Source organism: Syzygium oleosum, unplaced genomic scaffold (genome assembly GCF_021117445.2).
Source record: "Syzygium oleosum isolate NSW1041296 unplaced genomic scaffold, Sole_v2.1 Sole_v2.13, whole genome shotgun sequence".
NCBI classification, from domain to species: Eukaryota; Viridiplantae; Streptophyta; class Magnoliopsida; order Myrtales; family Myrtaceae; genus Syzygium; species Syzygium oleosum.
The window spans coordinates 9,276,883-9,299,551 of record NW_026607497.1 but is presented as its reverse complement, the minus strand read 5'-3'; the positions used below and the strand labels follow the sequence as shown (position 1 = coordinate 9,299,551).

The window sequence follows — 22,669 nt, the reverse complement described above, 5'->3', positions numbered from 1 at the left end:
AAAGAGTCCGGAAACAATAGTAAGATCAAAAGAGAGAGAATTTGATTGGTTTTTCTGAAGGCACGGCGTCTCCACCACATGATATGGCACGCTGAGAGGGGGCAAGAACAGAGAGCATTGATAGAAGGAACTCGGGCAATTTTTTTAGCATCCCCAAGTCACTCTCTCGGTGATTTCAATTGAATCCTTTACTACTTGCTTTTGTTGTTGATCGTCACCGCTTCCCGATCGCCACCAGTTCTGCCGTCGAAGAAGGTCTGTAATGCCGAAGTACTCAAACTTCAGTCATGACTGCCTGCTTTGACGATTCCATTCCTTGACGTTGCTTCGGTTATCTCCTTGCTCATATCCAATGCCAATCGCTATAGCTAATCATTCTTCATTCAACTAAAGCACATGTGCTCTATCTTCCGTTGCTTTATATCGGCAGCAGAGGCTGAGAGCTATTGCTAACGTTTGCGTGAAAATCGGCTGTGATTGAGGCTGTATTATGATTTGAACTTGTCGCGTTGCCTTTGTGATGATTTGGATGTGAATCGTCGCTTTACTTTTGCATCTAAGCTCCTTGGCCGAAATGCATACCACCTGTTTGATGTAATTGCTGAACTAGATCATTGTGTATTTCATTCATGACATAGTGTCTTTTCCAAGCAAACATGAAATTCACCATATCACAATCTTGTATCACCGCACATTCTTACTTGAGTGTGATAGCATCAAATGAAGGGAGGGCTGCAACAGTTGCGAATTAAAATATATTGACACGGTTCTAGTAGATTCAAAACAAGTTCAAAATTGAATACCTACGATTCTTTTATGTAGAAACAGAACTCAAATAGGCTTATATGACCAGAATAGATCAACAATCTAGTAATGAATGAAATTCTCGGTCAAGAACTGAATGAGGCTAGTTTGGTCATGGGATCATATATTTTCATGCTACGAAAGTAATATGGAGAATCTCATGCCAATTTTGCGAGAATTATAGTCATAAGCAAACTTGAATATGCTAGAAACGAAGTATTGCATGCTGATCATGATTGCTCTGTTTAAATTCGGTGCTAATTTGGTCTTGGATTGATGCCATTTGGATCAAGTAGACACATATGCGCTTGTAGGAAGATGTGGCTTCAATTTCATGTCAATTAGTCATCAAACGATCACTATTTGTGGTCTTGTATGCTCTCTTACAATTCTAAACGTGTGCTGGAATTCGTGGAATAAGCATGAATTAGGTGGATTTTGTCTTAGTTTGGTTGCCTTTCTGATAGCTTGTGGATAAGTGATATCGCGTGCGCAACGCTCCTTGTAAATTGACATCAGCTCAGGGCCACAGCAGTTGTGAATCAGCATGTATTGATAAGGTTCCAGCAATTCTAGACAAGTTTGAAATTGAATACCTATGATCTCAGATGAAGAAACAGAACCCAAAGAGGCTTCTATGACCAGAATCGATCAACAATCTAGTAAAGAAGGAAATTCTCTGTCAAGACCCGAATCAAAATTTTGACTATCCCATTTATTTGTTCGTCACATAAAAAAATCAAATCTATGTTAGGCAATATGCATTATTAATCAGGAATGGATAATCCAGTCGTGGAGGAGTTTGAAATTCCGGTGGATTGAATGATTCCTAGGGGGACATGTTAGTCAGATGAGTAAAAGTCGGCTACTATCTCGGGAGATTTTCGCTGACAATAACCTCTATCTCTTCTCTATCTATAAATGGAGGAACAGGGGAAGGCTTGAGCTTTTACGGAGGAGAAAGAAAAAAGCGGAGAGTGAGAGAGAGAGAGAGAGCAAGAAGTAGAGAGAGAGAGAGAGAAAGAGAGAGCAAGAAGTAATACTCCCTGGGTTTTGCTCATTTTTTTTTCTTTTTTTTAAATATGGTATTAGTAAATTGTGGATGATACATGAGTAATCTACCAATGAAAGAATTATCCTAGGCTCAAATAGCATTAGAGAAAGCTAAGCATTGATCGGAATGTCCATGTTGATTGATCCAATGAAGAGAATGGTAAAGGAAAAGTTTTCCTGTAGGAACATAAAAGTGGGAAATAAAGGTTGAAAATATTTATAAGACCAAAAACAAGACATTTAAAGTAGTAAGGATGGGGATCTTTTGTCAAACAAGGATTTATAATGATAAATAATTGGGCACAAGTATGCCAAAATGAATCAGCATGGACATCCAAATTTCTAAAACCAAATTATCTTCTCGCTAACAAGTGTAGTCAGGCAACGTTGAACTGTCCATGTTGATTGATCCAGTGAAGAGAATGGTAAAAAAAAAATTTCGTGGGAGGGAATGGAGGGAAATAAGAGGGACCCAAAGCGGTCGGATCAGCTTGACATTAATGCGACCTATATTCATCCTAAGCCAATATTAAGAAATTTTTCATTTTTCTTCCTAACATCATAATGTTACGTTAATATCCGATCATTATTACTTCGCTTCGCAATAGAATATTTGTGTTCTTCCACTATAACGGAGGAAAAACTCTGCAACAGAGAACAGAGGATACCGAGAGGGAGATTAGCTCAGAATTCCTTTGCAGTGAGTTGTCTGTTTGTTGCGATGGAGCAACTGCACTTCAATATCTGAACATCGTTCTCTTCTTCCAAAATTGTAGTGCAATGACATATCCATCGACTCGGCATAGCGATCCAAAACATAACAGCGAAGGCAGAACAAGACAGAACGAAAGCAATCAACAAATCTAGAATGAATTGAAGTGGATTCTGGAATTAGATAAGAGAAGACACAACCTGGTAGGCATGGCTGTTATCAACAGAACATTGACACAGAACACTGACGAACTTTGAATCGGCGGGGAGGTATTTTCAGTCAGAGCGAAGATGGAGAATTTGGGAGCTTCGTATTAGCTCTGGTTCTTCTACCGGATCAACCATAAATCGAAGGAAACTAAGCTGTCTTCTAGTGCTGCAACATAAAACCAGACATATCAATAAAAAGGAAGATAAAGAAAAACCGAGAATCGAATCACGAAAAGATGAGATTACAAACTAGGCGAGGAAGGAGAAAGAAGATCTTATATGGCCCATAGCTACTGGACTTGGCTGAAGAGGAGGTACTGATCGCTAATGAAGAAAAGATCCGCGGCTAGAATGGCTGAGCAGAGGAGGTGTCACGGCGGCAAGAGGATTGCTGGAATTAGAAATGATTGAAGCAAACACTGCAAATCATAAGAACGAGACCGAGGACAACGATTCCAAGCCTGACTCGAAGATTACAACTAGAGAAAGAAAATGCACTTAGCTTCGGCCATGGTTGAACCCATTATCACTTTTCCCTTTCTTCGAACTTGTTCAGCCAAGTGAAGAGATAGATCGAGAGAGAGAGAGAGAGAGAGAGATTTAGCAAAGAGAATATTGGAGAGAGAGAGAGAGAATCGGTCAACCAAGAGAGAGAATAATGGGTGTGAGATAGAGAGGGAATTCATTCAGCGAGAGTTTTTTCGGGAGAGCCCCTCGAGCGATTGAACGATTAATTAGGAACGGATAATCTGGTCGTGGAGGAGTTTGGAATTCCGGTGGATTGAACGATTCCTAGGAGGGAGATGTTAGTCAGTTGAGTAAAAGTTTGCCGCTACTATCTCGGGAGGTCTTTCGCTGACAATAACCTCCGTCTCTTCTCCATCTATAAATGGAGGAACGGGGGAAGGCTTGAGCTTTTACGGAGGAGAAAGAAAAAGCAGAGAGTGAGAGAGAGAGAGAGTTCGTAAAAAATAAGAGTCTTTGACGGTCTCACTCGTACAAAAGAGAGAGAATAACACACAAGTAGAGGGAGGGTTCGTAAAAGGAGAGAAAGAGAGCAAGAAGTAGAGAGAGAGAGAAAGAGAGAGCGAGAAGTATTTCTCTCTAGGTTTTTTCATGCTATTACCTTGACCACATCGTGCAGTCCCCACGATTCCACTTGTGCTGCTCGATCCTTTGACGGTCATCATCTTGCCTACACATCCAGACGAGTTGCTTGCTGCCTTCCCCGACGCCGGCTCGACCCCACAGCCACGGCACCAACACTAACAGGCTACAGCCACGCCGCCTTGCTTCACCACGAAGCGCACCGAGCCCTATCCACAGTCGCGGTGTCTCTGCCTTGGGGTGTTACTGGTGCTGCCCGGCCACCTGACAGCGTGCCAGCAAGTCCCGGTGTGCTCCGTTGAACCTGACTCGCCCTGCAGTGTCCTTGACGATCAACCACCGTGACACAGCAAGCCCTCCGGCAGTTCTGCAGATCTTTGTTGAGCAATCTGTACCAATGATTGCGTAGTTCAGTCCCTGCGTTCCAGCTGCGCCTCATCATCAAGTCGAAACCGACTCTACACTCGCGAAACGACACTGCACTCGACCGAGTGGTTAATTCTATTTTGCAGGTGCTCGAGAAATTTCACTCCGCGGTTTCATTTTTCTCTGACTCTGCTGCTCCGGGTCATTCATTCTAGCCGCCCCTTCCAAGCCATCCACAGGTGGGACAAACCTTCGCCCATGAGCACCCTCACCTATGAACCGCTGGTCGTCATCTCAGGGCCGTTATGATGGAAAAGAAAGGACCATTATGGCCAAAAAGAGTTTATTCCATGCTCCATGCTGCATCACTGTGTATTCAACGGGAGCTGCATTATTGTGTATTGGACGGGATCCTGAGTCAAGACCTGCATTCTCTTCCCTCCAAAACAAAGTATCCATTGCGGAATAAATAAACAGTTACTTCAGAGATGAGATTGGACTATTAAGAAAGGACCATTATGGCCAAAAAGAGTTCATTCCATGCTCCATGCTGCAACACTGTGTATTCAACAGGAGCTGCATCACTATGTATTCAACAGGATCCTGAGTCAAGACCTGCATTCTCTTCCCTCCAAAACAAAGTGTCCATTGCGGAATAAAAAAAAAAGTTACTTCAGAGATGAGATTGGAATATTAATGTAACCGAAATTTATGTTTTCATCAACTGATGAACCTATCATTAATAATTTTAGTGATGCATTTGTCGATACATGCACGATACATAAATAAAATGACTGAAAGAAAATGCTCATGAAAGATTGTTGGTAGCCGTTGGATCATACTTCTCAAGTGACTTTTCGAGGGCATCATCTTTCATGCGTATGTTGAGATACAACCTTTCCTATACAGCACGATACATAAATAAAATGACTGAAAGAAAATGCTCAGGAAAGATTGTTGGTAGCCATTGGATCATACTTCTCAAGTGACTTTCCGAGGGCATCATCTTTCATGCGTATGTTTTCGTCAACATACGTGATCTAGTTCAGGAATTACATCAAACAGGTGGTATGAATTTTGGCCAAGGAGCTTAGATGCAAAAGTAAAGCGACGATTCACATCCAAATCATCACAAAGGCAACGCGGCAAGTTCAAATCATTAATACAGCCACCACAGACAGACAGTAGCAATAGCTCCCAGCCTCTGCGTCGTATATAAAGCAACGGAAAACAGAGCACATGTGGTTTAGTTGGATGAAGAATGCTTAGCTATAGCGATTGACATCGAATATGAGTAAGGAGATAACAGAAGCAACGTCAAGGAATGGAATCCTTGAAGCAGGCAGTCATGATTGAAGTTCGAGTACTTCGGCACTACAGACCTTCTTTGCGGCGGCGAAACTATTGGCGATCGGGAAGCGATGACGATCAGCAACGAAGCGAGAGGAAAGGACTCGATTGAAATCACCAAGATGGAGGTTTGGCGGTGGCTGTTAGTGGATTGAGGGCGACGGAGAGGACAACGAAATTCTCAAATCATGGCTTAGGACGAATACAGGTCGCATTAATGTGAAGCTGGTCCCACCGCCTTGGGCCCTCTTCTTTCCCACCATTTTCTCCCACGTCTAAGAGGATTTATTTCATGCACCCATGGGAAATTTTTTTTCTACCATTCTCTTCACTGGATCAATCAACATGGACAGTTCAATCAATGCATAGCTTTCCCGGATGCTATTTGAGCCTAGCATAATTCTTTCATTGGTAGATTGCTCATGTATAGTTCACAAATAACTAATAACATAGTTTAAGAAATGAGTAATTTCTTGTAAGGGAGAGTTGAAATGAGGTGAAAATCAACATAATAATTTCCATAAATTTCAATCTCCTACACACGGAGGACAATAATTATCCATATAGCATATGCTTGGACGATGTATATTATATAAATAAGTAAATTACGATTACTAGTTACTAGTCCGTAAGGTTGAAAAGGATGAGACGAGCACATGCATTAGATAAGGAGATGCCAAAGTGCTGCTTGGTTGTGCCTTTCCACTGGACAAGAAAATCCAGCTCTTACTAGGATTGTCCAGTATCAATGACGAATTCTTCCCAGAAAACATGGTCTCTTGACATTCCAGTGTTATTTTCGTCATTTTACGAACTCTATATATCTCAATATCTTAAAAGGAAAAAATATATCAATTAATGTTTTTGCACTCGGCATTAAAGCATCGTCTTTCGCTCATGCCTATCAAGCTATAATAAGAACGAAGAAGTAGAGATGAGCTGAAGATGGTATGCATAAAAAAAGCAAGTTTCGACCCAAAAAAAAAAAAAAGAAAGCAAGTGGACGAACAAGACAACGTCTTCATCCTCTACGATGGTGCATAGAGATGTTTTATACAGGAGAGAGAGGGTTCTTTTAATTTCTTTCGTTGATCAATATATTTCAATTTTTTTATCCTATATTATATGTTTTTCAGTATAGAATTTGTATATGGCGGATACACCTTTTTAACTAAATTTTTTATTATATCCACAATCAATAGAAAAACAGCTTCCATTGCAGCACTATGATATTTATACGTGTATGCTGACTATTTGATTATGTCAGGTTATTTAAATTTTGGCGTAGATGTGTAATTATATTTTACATTCGAGTAAAACTATTTTTGTTTTGGGTGATTGATCTAATTAAGAGGGTTGCTTTTTTAAGAATATTTGCTGCTGTTAGTCGTAAAACAATTTGTAAAAATTTGGGACTAAATATATAATTGTGTATGGTGATGCACACATAAACGTGATGCTTTCAGGCTTTTTCAGCCATTCCTTTTTTAATTTCTATTTTACGAGGAATCGAATACTTGAATAAAAAGATATTCTTTACTTGAATAATACTAGCATTCACATATATGGAGTCGTACTGCCATCTGGCATTTGTAGTGTATCTATACTTACATACTTATACACTTATATTAACTGGTCTCGCTAATGAGGTGTAATCAATCAATGAAAATGAGTTTTTTTAATAACTATTAAGATGAGGTTCTAAGAAATAAATAATGATTACGGTTAACACTTTTTATAAAGAAAAAGAAAGAAAAGGCATCTTCCATCAACCTTCAATTTCTTCCTATTCAATTATACACGTAATTCAAAACCTATGCATTGTCGCAAGATTAATAGATAGATATCTCTTTGATATCAATGGAGTGTCTAGAACTCTTTGAGTATCCAACTTATCTTCATCCGGTGCGATGGTCCTCCATCCCACACACACCGGGTAACCACCAGAGACTTGCAAGTGTGCGCTCTTGGGAGTGGCCACAAGAAAATGTGCAAGTGTTGTAATTCGATCCCAAGCTTTAAGCGACGAAGATAAACACACTTACCTCTTGAGCAACCTCTTGGGGTTAGAAGATAAGTACCGCTTAGTTTTTCTTGGAATAAAGCCGATCCAATTAAAGTGAAATCTCCCTTACCAAAAAAAATTAAAGTGAAATCTCTTGATTTTTTCCTTATAAAAGAATTCTTCATTTCCCAAATGATAACTGTCATTGTGATCATGGTTTGACACTACCCACTCAGTAAGCACACTTGATTTACGTGTGAGCCAAGCTCTTCTTATTCTTTATGACTCCGGGAAGGGTTGGAGTATATTTCTTCTCCACTAGAAATTATTACTTATTTAAATTCTAACAGTAATATCACATTATATACTGGTTTTGCCATGTGAAAGAAAGAATTAAGATGTAATTCGTGCGTCGTTACGAGAAAAGCACATTATATTGCTTTGAGTGTCGAGAACCACACACTTTTGGTGGTGTGTGCACAGGGTCCCCACCACCTGGACTACAAAAGATCCATACACCAACAAATTAACCAACACTTTCATAAATTTATGTCGGATTTCGATTGAATGGATAGCCTCTGCAAAACTGTAAAACCCCCCTATTTGAGAACTGTCCTAAATGGATGGTCATTAGGCCAGAAAACACATGACATGCATCTAGGACAACGTGGGTACGGATCAATAAACTTCCGTAGATTGTCTGATGAAAGGAAAACCTTCTCTTTGAAATTATACCTGATTGAAATAATCGGGTAATATACAGCAAAAGTGCTTTTGATGCAATCTAACGATGAGATTTTGATTCAGAATTGACCCAAACATCTAAGGATACATACCTGTTACTTGAAAATGCTAAGTTTGGTGCTTGCATAACGAGGGGCAAGTACACAGCGGACGCCAGAATGTCGGAAAAACTTCTTCGTCTCTTCATCGTGAGTTTGCATCACACCATCCTGCGCGATAAACGTGGCACATGCCGAGTCTCAATGATGAGAGATCTCAATAAAGAACTATCTTTTCCTAAGTCAATAAACGTACATATTTTCTGTAACAAAAAGCATGGATTTGAAATATGGCCAAACTGTGGGTTGTATTGTATATTAGGACACTCATTCATAAAAAGAGCCACTGTATAACTTATTCTCCTATTGCATTTTGTAAAGGCTAGCCGAAAGAAAGAATTCTTAGTCCATCTTGTGCACCAATAATAAACAGATGATACTTAAAATAGAAATTTGTTCACATGCGGCTCTTATCAACATCGATGCGTTGGTTGTGACTTCCCACCGCTCTACTGCACTTGCCAACGAATCAACAGTGATGAAAACCGCAGGCGGACAAATTTTTCTCAACCCGACAGTATTCCGATCATCCCAAAAACCTTAAAGACATTTCCACGTTTTAGCAATGCTTTAATTACATGTGAGTATGTTTTAGTATTACCGTCTTCAAGAGGAACTTGTCGTGTGAAGTCTTGTCGTCCCAAATGAGCACGACCACTCGGACACCTTCCCGGGACTTGTACTTCAAGAGCTCCCGTAGAGAAAGCTCTCCTCCAGTGGGCAATTCCCTTGAGGGCTCTCTCACAAGCCTCACAGGATGATAAATGGACCAACCGATGATGTAGATCAAGTGGTGGGCCTCCAAAATGGCATGGCATATCTCCTCCCAACACTTGCCTTGCTCATAAATCTTCCCATCATCAAGCAAAATCTGAGGCGGCTTGCCCCCTGGGACATGAGCATCTTGGTACAATGTCACATCCCCACCCTTCCTAAGTGGAAAATATGCGTTTGGTACACACACGGAGTTTGGCCCAACCCCGACACCATCCTTGTATAAGGGATTGTTGCTAACCGGCCTGAATTGGATTGAGATGTAAAGTTCCGGGTAAGGCTTGAGGGGGCTCCCGGACTCGCTGATTATTGGAAACGAGTCGTTGATCATATCCCTGGACACAATTTTGGCCACTGGGATCTTCACAACCCCGGTGAGCTCGGTGGCAAACGCATCATTGTCCTTCACATGGAACCCCTCCTTCATGGTTGGGTGCGCCGCAGGGACACAGAAGTGCTCATCCCATGAGGGGTTCTCGCAGTTCGGGATGGTTGACACCTAAATTTTGCCGATAATGCACGAAAATAAATAATAATAACAATAATAATAAGTTTTTCATACAGCACAGCTAGTATGATAGAATTTTTTTTTATTCCCTAGGGCCCATGACCGATATCCCAATGAGAAGTGCATTTTCGTCATTTTAAAGCAGGGCACTTTCGTCATTTGAGGAGAGATATATAAAAGGAATTTTTGGCCTCCGTCATTTGACGAGGGAAGTTCTCGATTCTGCTTCGCGTTCGTAGCCTCTCCCGTCCTCCCTAGCTTCACCGCCGGCAGCCGGCTCCATAGCTTCACCGCCGGCCGCCGGCTCCACTGGAAGCCACCGCCGGTCTTCCATCTCCGACCACGGCAGACGCACGAAGAAGAAGGCACACAACACACGCACAGAAGAAAAACACAGAGCTCGAACCATCTCGCATCAGTTTCTCCGGCTCGCGGTTCTATTGTTGCTCCACCTCCGATCATTGTCGTTGCGGTTCCTCTTCATCGGCCGCGACTCCGTTCCTGACTTCGATAGCGGTTCCAGTGTTGTACTGGCTCTGCTTCCTGACACTTTCGAATTTTCTCTCCACCGATTGAGCTCTTCGACTTCTAAGTCTAAATCAAGCCAAAGAATCGTCCTCGCGTCAAGCTCTGGGAATCAGAATCGAAGCTGCCCTCGCGTCTAGTGGATGTACGGATACTGCGCAGGAAGTATTCGATGAAATGACCGAAAGACGAGGAGAGAACACACTTAGCCGCTCCTCTATTGCCTCTCACTCGCTTGTTCCTCGTCACCTAAATCTCTCTCTCTCTCGTCGCTTCACACAAGTACGTCGCCACTCTATCCGTTATTCTGTCCCGTTGCTGGCCATTAGAATCGCTGTCTGGAAGTCGCTGATTCATCTCGAGCTCGAGCCGTCATCGCCACCAAATCATCATCAGGTCGTCTCTTCTCCAATTAAGCTTTTGTCATTGGTGTCGATTTGTTCTAGACTCGTCTCTCTTGATCTCTGTTCTGTTCTTTGTTTCGCCTTTCATTTGACTGCTTCGCCGGACCTCTGTTGGGCCGTCGCGCCGGGACACTCGTCATCACCAAAAGCCAGAAGCGGGGACTGTGACGGTAGAAGCCGAGGAGGTGCGGTCGTAATACGCTTTACAAATAAATGGATATAATAAAGATACCCATTATTATAGATAGAAGGGAGAAAAGGATATATGTTCAAGAGAAATCCACTACGTGATTGTGTATATTTCAACAATTATCATAACTAGTATATAAAATTTGATAACTCTTATGATTGAAAAGTAGTATAAATACCAGTTATAAAAAGATGTTTTGTCGTACTTCAGTATTTAACAAGTTATATTCCATGATTTCGAATATTTTGGTAATACATGTCAATAAAATTTATTTATTGATGTGTATATTTCGTTGAGGATTATGACGAGGTTTTGAGAGAGTTTAGTGAAGTAGTGATTTATAACTTCCTGTAATGATATAATATGTCATATTTGACGAATGGTATTGTTAAAAGAAACATCTCATATCTGGTAAATCAAGATAAATAGTATTTATTACTGTGTGATCTTCGCCAATTCTAAGCCTTTTACGTTTAATTACCAACACACAACACCTCTCTATCGCCATCCAAAGGTCCAAGAATCCTCATGCTAATCGAATCGCTGTGATGCATGGTGCACGAAATGGACAATTATTGCCCGCATAATTTCCGCAGCATTGGGGGCTTCTTGACTTGACTTGCTTTTTCTTTATAAACTTCCTTTTTTGTTAATAACTCGACTTGCTTTTTTTATTAAGGAAAAAATTGAAAAGTGAACCAGCGAGCAGTAATGATGCTCCCAATTGTAAATAAATTCTCCAGTAATCAATTTAATCAAAATCAAATTGCTAAATTCATGCCTAGAGTGACCTTATTACATCATTTTAAGGTCGATTGAAGATTAGATCTAGCTGTTTAAATAAGCAATACCTCGAGTAAGTTAATCCATAAATGATCCTCGAGTTGCGCCTAATAGATGAACCAATAACCAAACAACAACTTATAGTGAAAGCATATGACTATGATGACAAAATGTTAAACTAACAAAATGATATTAAAAAAGAACAAAAAGATGAGACACGGAACATAGGATTTGGACATGACAAAGAGTCCAGAAACAATAGTAAGATCAAAAGAGAGAGAGAGAACATGATTGGTTCTTCTGAAGCCACGACGTCTCCATCATTGGCCACCACATGATATGGCACGCTGAGAGGGGGCAAGAACAGAGAGAATTGATAGAAGGAACTCGGGCGATTTTTTTAGCATCCCCAAGTCACTCTCTCGGTGATTTCAATTGAATCCTTTACTACTTGCTTTTGTTGTTGATCGTCATCACTTCCCGATCGCCACCAGTTCTGCCGCCGAAGAAGGTCTGTAATGCCGAAGTACTTGAACTTCGATCATGATTGCCTGCTTTGGCGATTCCATTCCTTGATGTTGCTTCTGTTATCTCCTTACTTATATCCAATGCCACTTGCTATAGCTAATCATTCTTCATTCAACTAAACCACATGTGCTCTGTCTTCCGTTGCTTTATATAGGCAGCAGAGGCTGAGAGCAATTGCTAACGTTTGCATGAAAATCGGCTGTGATTGAGGCTTTATTAATGATTTGAACTTGCCGCGTTGCCTTTGTGATGATTTGGATGTTAATCATCGCTTTACTTTTGCATCTAAGCTCCTTCCGGGTGGAGTAAACTTAAACGTGATTTGACTTAGTGTCGGTCACGGGTCGAGAGCGTAATTCCGAGAGAGCCACCGTTAGCCGGAGATAAGCTAAAGTTGCGATTGCTCGATTTTAGTCATTTCTTGGAATTCGGGCCGGAATCGAGAATTTTGAAAGTGACAATTTTGGACGGCCGATGACGTTTTTGGCTTGGCCAACCTTGGGGCCAACCATTTCTGCAAAAAAATGGATTTCGGTTCGGGACCGGGAAAATTACGATTTTGCCCCTGTGGACACCGATGTTGGATTTTGAGGCCGTTTGAGGTTATTTTTCGGCCAAGGTCATTTTGGGGTGGCCACGCACATTCAGTGGTTTTGGCCAAAAATTGGAATTTCGACAAAATTGGAAAAATAATATTATTTTATTCCCGAAACTTTGGCGTGGATTTTCGAGGGCTTGCGCGATGAATTTCGCGATTCCGACGCTATATTATGTTGGCCACGTACATATGGAACACGTATGTGCGAAAATTGAAATTTCGGTTCGGGATCGAAAAATTACGAAAATACCCCTAGGCCATTTTTAATTAATTCCGAAATTTGGATTAATTTTGGGATTAACCAAGGTGAGTTAGGCTTAACTCAGGTCTGGTCAACCATGGTTAAGAGCAAATGACCATTCTACCCCTAAATTATTGGTGGCGTGTGCAGGTTTCCTTAAGATTTTGGGGTTGTTCGGTTGTAGTATTTTGTTTGATTTCGGATTAGTTCAAATTGTATGCATACCACCTGTTTGATGTAATTGCTGAACTAGATCAGAACTAGATCACTAGATCACTGTGTATTTCATTCATAACATAGTTTCTTTTCCAAGCGAACATGAAATTCACCATAACACAATGTTATATCATCGCACATGCTTACTTGAGTGGGATAGCATCGACTGAAGGGAGGGCTGCAACAGTTGCGAATTAAAATATATTGACATGGTTCTAGCAGATTCAAAACAAGTTCGAAATTGAATACTTACGATTCTTTTATGTAGAAACAGAACTCAAATAGGCTTATATGACCAGAATAGATCAACAATCTAGTAATGAGTGAAATTCTCAGTCGAGAACTGAATGAGACTAGTTTGGTCATGGGATCATATATTTTCACGCTAGGAAAGTAACATGGAGAATCTCATGCCAATTTTGCGAGAATTATAGTGATAAGCGAACTTGAATATGCTAGAAACGAAGTATTGCATGCTGATCATGATTGCTCTGTTTAAATTCGGTGCTAATTTGGACTTGGATTGATGCCATTTGGATCAAGTAGACACATATGCGCTTGCAGGAAGATGTGGCTTCAATTTCATGTCAATTAGTCATCAAATGATCGCGATTTGCGGTCTTGTATGCTCTCTTACAATTCTGAACGTGTGCTGGAATTCGTGGAATAAGCATGAATGAGGTGGATTTTGTCTTAGTTTGATTGCCTTTTTGATAGCTTGTGGATAAGTGATATCGCGTGCGCAATGCTCCTTGTAAATTGACATCAGCTCAGGGCCACAGCAATTGCGAATCAGTATGTATTGATAAGGTTCCAGCAAATTCAAAACAAGTTTGAAATTGAATACCTATGATCTTCGATGAAGAAACAGAACTCAAAGAGGCTTCTATGACCAGAATCGATCAACAATCTAGTAAAGAAGGAAATTCTCTGTCAAGACCTAAGTCAAAATTTTGACTATCCCATTTATTTGTTCGTCACATAAAAAAATCAAATCTACGTTAGGCAATATGCATTATGTAACAATAGCATCCAATTTATATTCGTTCTTAAAAAATATATATATATATAAAGATAAAAAATCAACAATTAATCAGGAATGGATAATCCAGTCGTGGAGGAGTTTGAACGATTCCGGTGGATTGAACGATTCCTTGGGGGGAGATGTTAGTCAGTTGAGTAAAAGTCGGCTACTATCTCGGGAGGTTTTCGCTGACAATAACCTCTGTCCCTTCTCCATCTATAAATGGAGGAACAGGGGAAGGCTTGAGCTTTACGAGAAAGAAAAAGCGGAGAGAAACACACAAGTAGAGAGAGGGTTCGTAAAAGGAGAGAAACAGAGAGCAAGAAGTAATGCTCCCTGGGTTTTGTCATGCTATTAGCTTGACCACATTGTGCAGTCCCACCGATCTCAATTGTGCTGCTCGACCATTTTGACGTTGGTCGTCTCGCCTACACATCCAGACGAGTTGCTCGCTGCCTTCCCCGACGCAGGCTCAACAACAAGACAGCCGCGGTGGCAACACTAACAGGACACAGCCGCGCCGCCTTGCTTCACCACGATGCGCGACGAGCCCTATCCACAGTCTCGGTGTCTCTGCCTTGCAGTGTATCTGGTGCTGCCCAGCCACCTGATAATGTTCCAGCAAGTCCCGGTGTTCTCCGTTGAACCTGGCTCACCCTGCAGTAAAGTAGATCTGAAAGAAACAACCATGGATCCCTAAAAGAAAGGGCCATTATGGCCAAAAAGAGTTCAAGGCCCCCACTAACCCTAATTTCAACGGCATCTCACAAGTGTGACTCTTTGCATCTGCGCGATAGGAGATGAACAGTCAATAGCGCTAAATTAGCGCGACAGAAGATTGTCGTGCTATTTTAGCGCTCTTGATTGTCCGTCTCCTATCGCGCAGGCACAAAGACTCACGCTTGTGAGATGCAAATGAAATTAAGGTTAATGACCCAGCCGCCTTGAATCCTTTTTGGCCATAATGGTCCTCTCTTCTTCATCCATGATTTACTGACGCATGAGTTCTACTTATGTTAAATGAATGCGTGGCATATATTAAATGTAGCGCATACTCAAAAAATGGATTGGATGTTATATGGAATTGCTATGTATGGGTTGGATGATGAAGTTCACATTTGGACGTTAGAATGAAAAATATACCTTTTTTTTTCGGTCGAAGAAAAAATATACCTTTTCAGAAAGTGGGAATTTAGGGATCAAGCCATAGTCGACAATAGTCACCAATTCAAGCATAGTCAAATCAGTGATATCAAGACGCAGTCAGCATCCAAGGATTTCCAGTAGAATTTGAATCATTCATGACATAATTTCTTCTCCAAGCGAACATGAAATTCACCATAACACAATCTTATATTACCGCACATGCTTAGTTGAGTGGGATAGCATCAAATGAAGGGAGGGCTGCAACAGTTGCGAATTAAAATATATTGACATGGTTCTAGCAGATTCAAAACAAGTTCGAAATTGAATACTTATGATTTTCGATGAAGAAACAAAACTCAAATAGGCTTATATGACCAGAATAGATCAACAATCTGGTAACGAATGAAATTCTCGGTCAAGAACTAAATCAAGATACACAGTGATCTAGTTCAGGAATTACATAAAACATGTGGTATTCATTCGGCCAAGGAGCTTAGATGCAAAAGTAAAGCAACGATTCACATCCAAATCATCACAAAGGCAATGGGGCAAGTTCAAATCATTAATACAGCCTCAATCACAGCCGATTTTTACACAGACAGTAGCAATAGCTCCAGGCCTCTATTTTGTATATAAAGCAACGGAAAACAGAGCACTTGTGGTTTAGCTGAATAAAGAAATGATTAGCTATAGCGATTGACATCGCATATGAGTAAGGAGATAACAGAAGCAACGTCAAGGAATGGAATCGTTGAAGCAGGCAGTCATGATCGAAGTTCGAGTACTTCGGCATTTCAGACCTTCTCTGCGGCGGCGAAACTATTGGCAATCGGGAAGCGTTGACGATCAGCAACGAAGCGAGAGGAAGGGACTCAATTGAAATCACCAAGACGGAGGTTTGGCAGTGGCTGTTAGTGGATTGAGATGACGGAGAGGACGATGAAATTCTCAAATCATGGCCTAGGACGAATACAGGTCGCATTAACGTGAAGCTGGTCCAACAGCCTTGGGTCCCTCTTATTTCCCTCCGTTTCCTCCCACGTCTAAGAGGATTTATTTATTGCGCCCATGGGAAATTTTTTTTCTACCATTCTCTTCAATGAATCAATCAACATGGACAGTTCAATCTATAAAAGCTAATTTGAAATTCAGAAAAAAAGATATCAAAAAAATTTCATATCTTAACACAATCAATGCATAGCTTTCTCGGATGCTATTTGAACCTAGCATAATTCTTTCATTGGTAGATTGCTCATGTACAGTCCACAAATAACTAATAACATAGTTTAGAAAAACGAGTAATTTCTTCTAAGGGAGAGTTGAAATGAGGTGAAAACCCACATAATAATTTCCATATATTTCAATCTCCTAAACAAGAAGGACAATAATTATCCATATAGCATATGGTTGGAGGTTGTATATTATATAAATAAGTAAAAGTACGATTACTAGTTACAAGTACAGCTTGGCTGTGCCCTTCCACTGGACAAGAAAATTCAACTCTTACTAGGATTTTCCAGTATCAATGATGAATTCTTCCCAGAAAACACGGTCTCTTGACATTCCAGTGTTATTTTCGTCATTTTACGAACTCTATACATCTCAATATCTTAACTGAAAATATATATATCGATTAATGTTTTTGCACTCGGCATTAAAGCATCGTCTTTCGCTCATGCCCATCAAGCTATAATAAGAATGAAGAAGTAGAGATGAACCGAAGTGGTATGCATAAAGAAACCAAGTAGACGAACAAGACAATGTCTTCATCCTCTACATCGGTGCATAGAGATGTTCTATACAAGAGAGACGGTTCTTTTAATTTCTTTCATTGATCAATATCTTTCAATTTTTTATCCTATATTATCTATTTTTCAGTATAAAATTTGTATATCGCGGATACACCTTTTTAACTAATTTTTTATTATTATATCCATCATCGATAGAAAAACAGCTTCCATTGCAGCACTACGATATTTATACGTGTATGATGACTATTTGATTATGTCAGGTCATTTAAGTTTTGGCGTAGATGTGTAACTATATTTTGCCATCAAGTAAAACTGTTTTTGTTTTGGATGATTGACCTAATTAAGAGGGTTGCTTTTTTAAGAATATTTACTGATGTTAGTCGTAAAACAATGTGTACAAATTTGGGACTAAATATATAATTGTGTATGGTCATGCACACATAAACATGATGCTTTCAGGCTTTTTCAGCAATTCCTTTTTTAATTTCTATTTTACGAGGTATTAGATACTTGAATAAAAAGATATTCTTTACTCGAATAATACTAGTGTTCACGTATATGGAGTCGAACGACCATCTGGCATCTACAATGTATATGTATGTAAGTATATGTTATGTATAATCCCATTACCAAACATATACTTACATACATATACACTTATATTAACTGGTCTCGTTAATGAGGTGCAATCAATCGATGAAATTAAGTTTTTTTAAGAACTATTAAGGTGAGGTTATGAGAAATAAGAATGATTACGATTAACACTTTTTATAAAGAAAAAAATAAGAAAAGGCATCTCCTATGAATCTTCAGTTTCTTCTAATTCGATTATATATGTAATTCAAACCTATGCATCGTCACAAGATTAATAGATAGATGTCATTTAATATCAATGGAGTGTCTAAAACTTTGACCATCCAACTAATCTCCATCCGGTGTGATGGTCCCTTCATCCCACACACATCGGGTAATTAGCGGAGACTCGCAAGTGTGTGCTCCTGTGAGGCCGTAGGAGAATGTGCAAGTGCAGTGATTCGATCTCAAGTTTTGAGCGAGGAAGATAAACACACTTACCACTTGAGCAACCTTTTGGGGTTTAAAGATAAGTACCACTTAGTTTTCTTGGAATAAAACAGATTTGATTTAAAGTGAAATCTCTTGATTTTTTCCTTATAAAAGAATTCTTCGTTTCCCAAATGATAACTGTCATTGTGATCATGGTTTTATACTACCAAGTTTTGGAATTTTTTTAGTTGCCACACTTAATATACGAGGGAGCCGAGCCCTTCTTCTTATTCTTTATAACTCCGGGAAGGGTTGGAGAATATATCTTCTACTTTATTACTTATCTAAATTCTAACATAATCTCACATTATATATTGGTTTTCCCATGTGAAAGAAAGAATTAGGATGTAATCCGTGCATTGTTATGGTACTGAAAACTGGTTTCGTTGAAGTTTAGATTCGAGGCATGATTACTCAAGATCTTATTTGTGTTGTTACTCCATCCTCCAGATTGACTTACACACTTGTGAATATTCAGCAGTCACCGGAGTTCGATCCATCTTTTTGTTAAAGCTAATCCCGGTCAAGCTTTGGTTCTCTTCTTACAGCAACCAAAGAACTCGTCATCTAGGAGTCTCAGAAAATTCCTCTAGTACATTAAGAGAAGATGCATTGATATTCTCTTCATACCGTGATGCTCATTGAGGAGATAAGGTACTTATGGAGTTGATTGGTTAAAGGGCGACTGTACGACAATTTTCAACAGAAGTTCCCGTAAAAATTTTCAATTCTAGAAAATACATGTGCACTCAATTTTTTCCACAAGATTTCAAAGGTAAAAATCTCCAATTGAATTCCTTAATTGTGTAAAGCAAAGCGAGTCAAGTTTGGGATCTATTCTCAATTATTCGACTCGACTCGATCTCAATTGATGAGGGAGACATTCTTTATTTATTGCAATTCTTGATCGTGAAGAGTTTGAGTTATACCTTGCTTCAACAAACAGCCTGAACGTAAGTCTATGGAAAGCCACGTTTAAGTCCACACAAGTGACTGATGCATGAAAGGATCAATCAAGATTTGGGTCTTGGGAACAAAAGAAAAACACAAAATATACAAAACGGAATGAAATTAACTTTGGGAATTCGTATACAAGGCTTGAGACTCGTAATAATTTCATAATGAAATTAACTCTTTGTAAAAATTTTCCAGATGGCAAACAAAATCTGACTCACCAAAAGAAGCACCATTAATGCGGCCTATGCCAGCACTAATTTGTGGGCCATGACGGAGGTACCCGCAGTTTGGCCACTTGAAAAGTCATGGTGGCCAGCAACTCGTAATAATTTCAGAATGAAATTAACTCTTTGTAAAAATTTCCAGATGGCAAACAAAATCTGACCCACCAAAAGAAGCGCCATCAATGCGGCCTATGCTAGCACTAATTTGTGGGCCATGATGGAGGTACCCGCAATTTGGCCACTTGAAAAGCCATGGTGGCCAGCAATATGGCCACCACCATGAGGCTCTTGTGTATAGTATCTTGCCAGCTTCTCTTCTCTCTCCGACGGCCCAATGGCGGTATCGCCGGTGGCGGCTCGAGCCGCAACCCTCTCCTTTGCATTTCTGTTCTTGAACCTGCATCCAATCTCGCCTTCGGCAGTCGGATCTAGTCCTGATGCGCCCGGCTGTGCCAGTGACTACTACCAGGAGAATTTTAGGCTCCGAGCATCGCCGGAGAAGCGCCTCCTTGTCTGGATGTTGAGCCGGCGTTGGGGAATTTGAGTGTGCTGTGGCGTCGAGCCGGCGTCGGGGAAGGCAGCAAGCAACTCGTCTGGATGTGTAGGCGAGACGACCAACGTCAAAAAGGTCGAGCAACACTATTGCGGGGACTGCACAATGTGGTCAAGGTAATAGCATGACAAAACCCGGGGAGTATTACTTCTTGCTTTCTCTCTCTCTCTCTCTCTCACTCTCTCTGCTTTTTCTTTCTCCTCCGTGAAAGCTCAAGCCTTCCCCTGTTCCTCTATTTATAGATGGAGAAGAGACGGAGATTATTGTCAGCGATAGACCTCCCGAGATAGTTGCAGACTTTTACTCAACTGACTAACATCTCCCCCTTAGGAATCGTTCAATCTACCGGAATCGTTCAAACTCCTCCGCGACCAGATTATCCGTTCCTGATTAATCGTTCAATCGCTCGAGGGGCTCTCCAGAAAAAAACTCTCGCTGAATGAATTCCCTCTCTATCGGAGAACTCACACCCATTATTCTCTCTCTTGGTTGACCGATTCTCTCTCTCTCTCCGCAATATTCTCTTTGCTAAATCTCTCTCTCTCTCGCTCTATCTCTTCACTCGGCTGAACAAGTTCGAAGAAAGGGAAAAGCGATGGGTTCAACCATGGCCGAAGCTGAGTGCATTTTCTTTCTCTAGTTTTAATCTTTGAATTGGGCTTGGAATCGTTGTCCTCGGTCTCGTTCTTATGATTTTCAGTGTTTGCTTCCATCATTTCTAATTCCAGCGATCCTCTTGCCACCGCGACACCTCATCTGCTCAGCCATTCCAGCCGCGGATCTTTTCTTCATTAGCGATCGGTACCTTCGCTTTAGCGAAGTCCAGCAGCTACGGCCACGGAGGATCTTCAGTCTCTTTCCTCACCTAGTTTGTAATCTCATCTTTATCTAATTCGATTCTCTGTTCTTTTCTTTTTTTCTTTTCACTGATATGTCTGGTTTTATGCTGCAGCACTAGAAGACAACTTAGTTTCCTTCAATTTACGGTCGATCCGATGGAAGAAACAGAGCTAACTACGAAGCTCCGAGATTCTCCATCTTCGCTCTAACCAAAAATACCTCACCGCCGATTCAAAGTTCGTCGGTGGTCTGTGTCGGTGTTCTGTTGATATCAGCCACGCCTACCAGGTTGTTGTGTCTTCTCTCATCTAATTCCAGAATCCACTTCAATTCATTCTAGATTTGTTGATCTCTTTTGTTCTGTTTTGTTCTGCCTTAGGCAGTACGCTTTGGATCGCTATGCCGAGTCAATGGATATGTCATTGCGCTACAACTTCGAAGAAGAGAACGATTTTCAGATATTGAAGTGCAATCACTCCATCGTAAAAAAGAGATAACTCACTGCAAAGGAGTTCTGAGCTAATCTCCCTCTCGGTATCCTCTGTTCTCTATTGCAGAGTTTTCCCTCCGTTAAGAGTGGAAGAACACAAATATTCTACTTCGAAGCAAAGTAATAATGATGGGATGTTAACCAAACAATATGATGTTAGGAAGAAAAATGAAATTTTCAAATCATGGCTTTGGACGAATACAGGTCGCATTAATATGAAGCTGGTCCGCCTGCCTTGGTTCCTCTTATTTCCCTCCGTGTCCTCCCACGTCTAAGAGGATATATTTCGTGCACCAACGGGAAAAAAAATTTTCACCATTGTCTTCACTGGATCAATCAACATGGACAGTCCAAAGTTGCCTGACTATACTTGTTAGCGCGAGGATAATTTTGGTTCTAGAAATTTGGATGTCCATGCTGATTCATTTTGGCATACTTGTGCCAAATTATTTGTCATTACAAATCCTTGTTTGACAAAAGATCCCCAACCTTACTATTATCACATTTTGTTTTCCGTCAGCATAAATATTTTCAACCTTTCCTCTCTTATTTAGACGTGTATAACTTCTAAAAAACAGCGTGTAACTTCGTTTAGTTTTAAAGCAAATATTGATATTTTCAACCTTTCCTTGCAGTAGAGAGGGAGGGAAAGAGAGAAAATCCATGAAATTGACTGAAGGCATATAAATGAGGAATTAATGGAGGGGAAGTAGATAGAGCTGATAACAAAAGGGTGCAAAATCCTTTGATCGGAGTAATAATATAACAATAAGAGAACTCATGAAATTGATTTGAACAGATTTTCTATTCGAAATATTAATATATTGATTAATGAAGTTTCATCACAAAAATTAAATTGATTGGTCCAATCTAATGATGGGAAAATACAAATTAGTAATATAACGAAATTTAACAGAATGCTTTGAGAAATTGAATTAAAATAGTGATGAAAACTGTAGACTGAAATTCAATGTGGCTTGAAATGAGAGGTACTTTTAGCAGCAATCTTGTAGAGAGGTTAAAAATACCGAGAAAATTGAATCAAAGGAATGGAAGAAACAATAATCAAAACGACAATTTAAAGCATTGAAGAAATTTAATCATAATCGACACAATAGATGAACCAATGAATAAAGCAAGAACTCAAAGCGGAAGAACACATATATTTTATTACGAAGTAGAATGATAATGATAGAATATTAAACTAGCAAAATGATATTAACAAGAGGAACAAATAAAGATGAGATACAGAACATAGGATTAAGACGTGACAAAGGGTCCAAAAATAGTAAGATCGAAAGAGAGAGAACATGCTTATAGTTTTTCCTCGAATCTCGTCGTGTTGCTCCGTTTCATCAAAAACTAATTGCTACCGCCAACGAAACGGCAGTATTTTTTACATGG

General features: G+C 40.1%; 1 protein-coding gene across 3 annotated transcripts; it reads left to right on the top strand.

The window, feature by feature from the left end:
- Nucleotides 1-19,153: 19,153 nt before the first annotated feature.
- On the top strand, nucleotides 19,154-22,097 carry LOC115694624 (uncharacterized). Of its 3 annotated transcripts, none has more exons than XM_056317100.1 (3): nucleotides 19,159-20,051; nucleotides 20,664-20,803; nucleotides 20,888-21,114. In XM_056317100.1, exons 1-3 carry the CDS (start codon nucleotides 19,980-19,982, stop codon nucleotides 20,982-20,984), a joined length of 309 nt encoding a protein of 102 aa, XP_056173075.1. In that variant the 5' UTR covers nucleotides 19,159-19,979; the 3' UTR covers nucleotides 20,985-21,114. The 3 variants fall into 3 exon arrangements, 1 of the variants encoding a protein (XP_056173075.1); XR_008817759.1 differs by lacking the exon at nucleotides 19,159-20,051 and adding an exon at nucleotides 21,901-22,097 and having other exon boundaries at nucleotides 20,146-20,803; nucleotides 20,888-21,309; XR_004007426.2 differs by lacking the exon at nucleotides 20,664-20,803 and having other exon boundaries at nucleotides 19,154-20,051.
- Nucleotides 22,098-22,669: the final 572 nt, after the last annotated feature.

Coding starts and splice junctions, on each gene's coding strand:
- LOC115694624 (XM_056317100.1), top strand. CDS start 19,980: ATGTGTAGGCGAGACGACCAACGTCAAAAAGGTCGAGCAACACTATTG. Junction 20,052..20,663: donor GACTGCACAATGTGGTCAAG/GTAATAGCATGA, acceptor TTCTAATTCCAG/CGATCCTCTTGCCACCGCGA. Junction 20,804..20,887: donor TCAGTCTCTTTCCTCACCTA/GTTTGTAATCTC, acceptor TTTATGCTGCAG/CACTAGAAGACAACTTAGTT.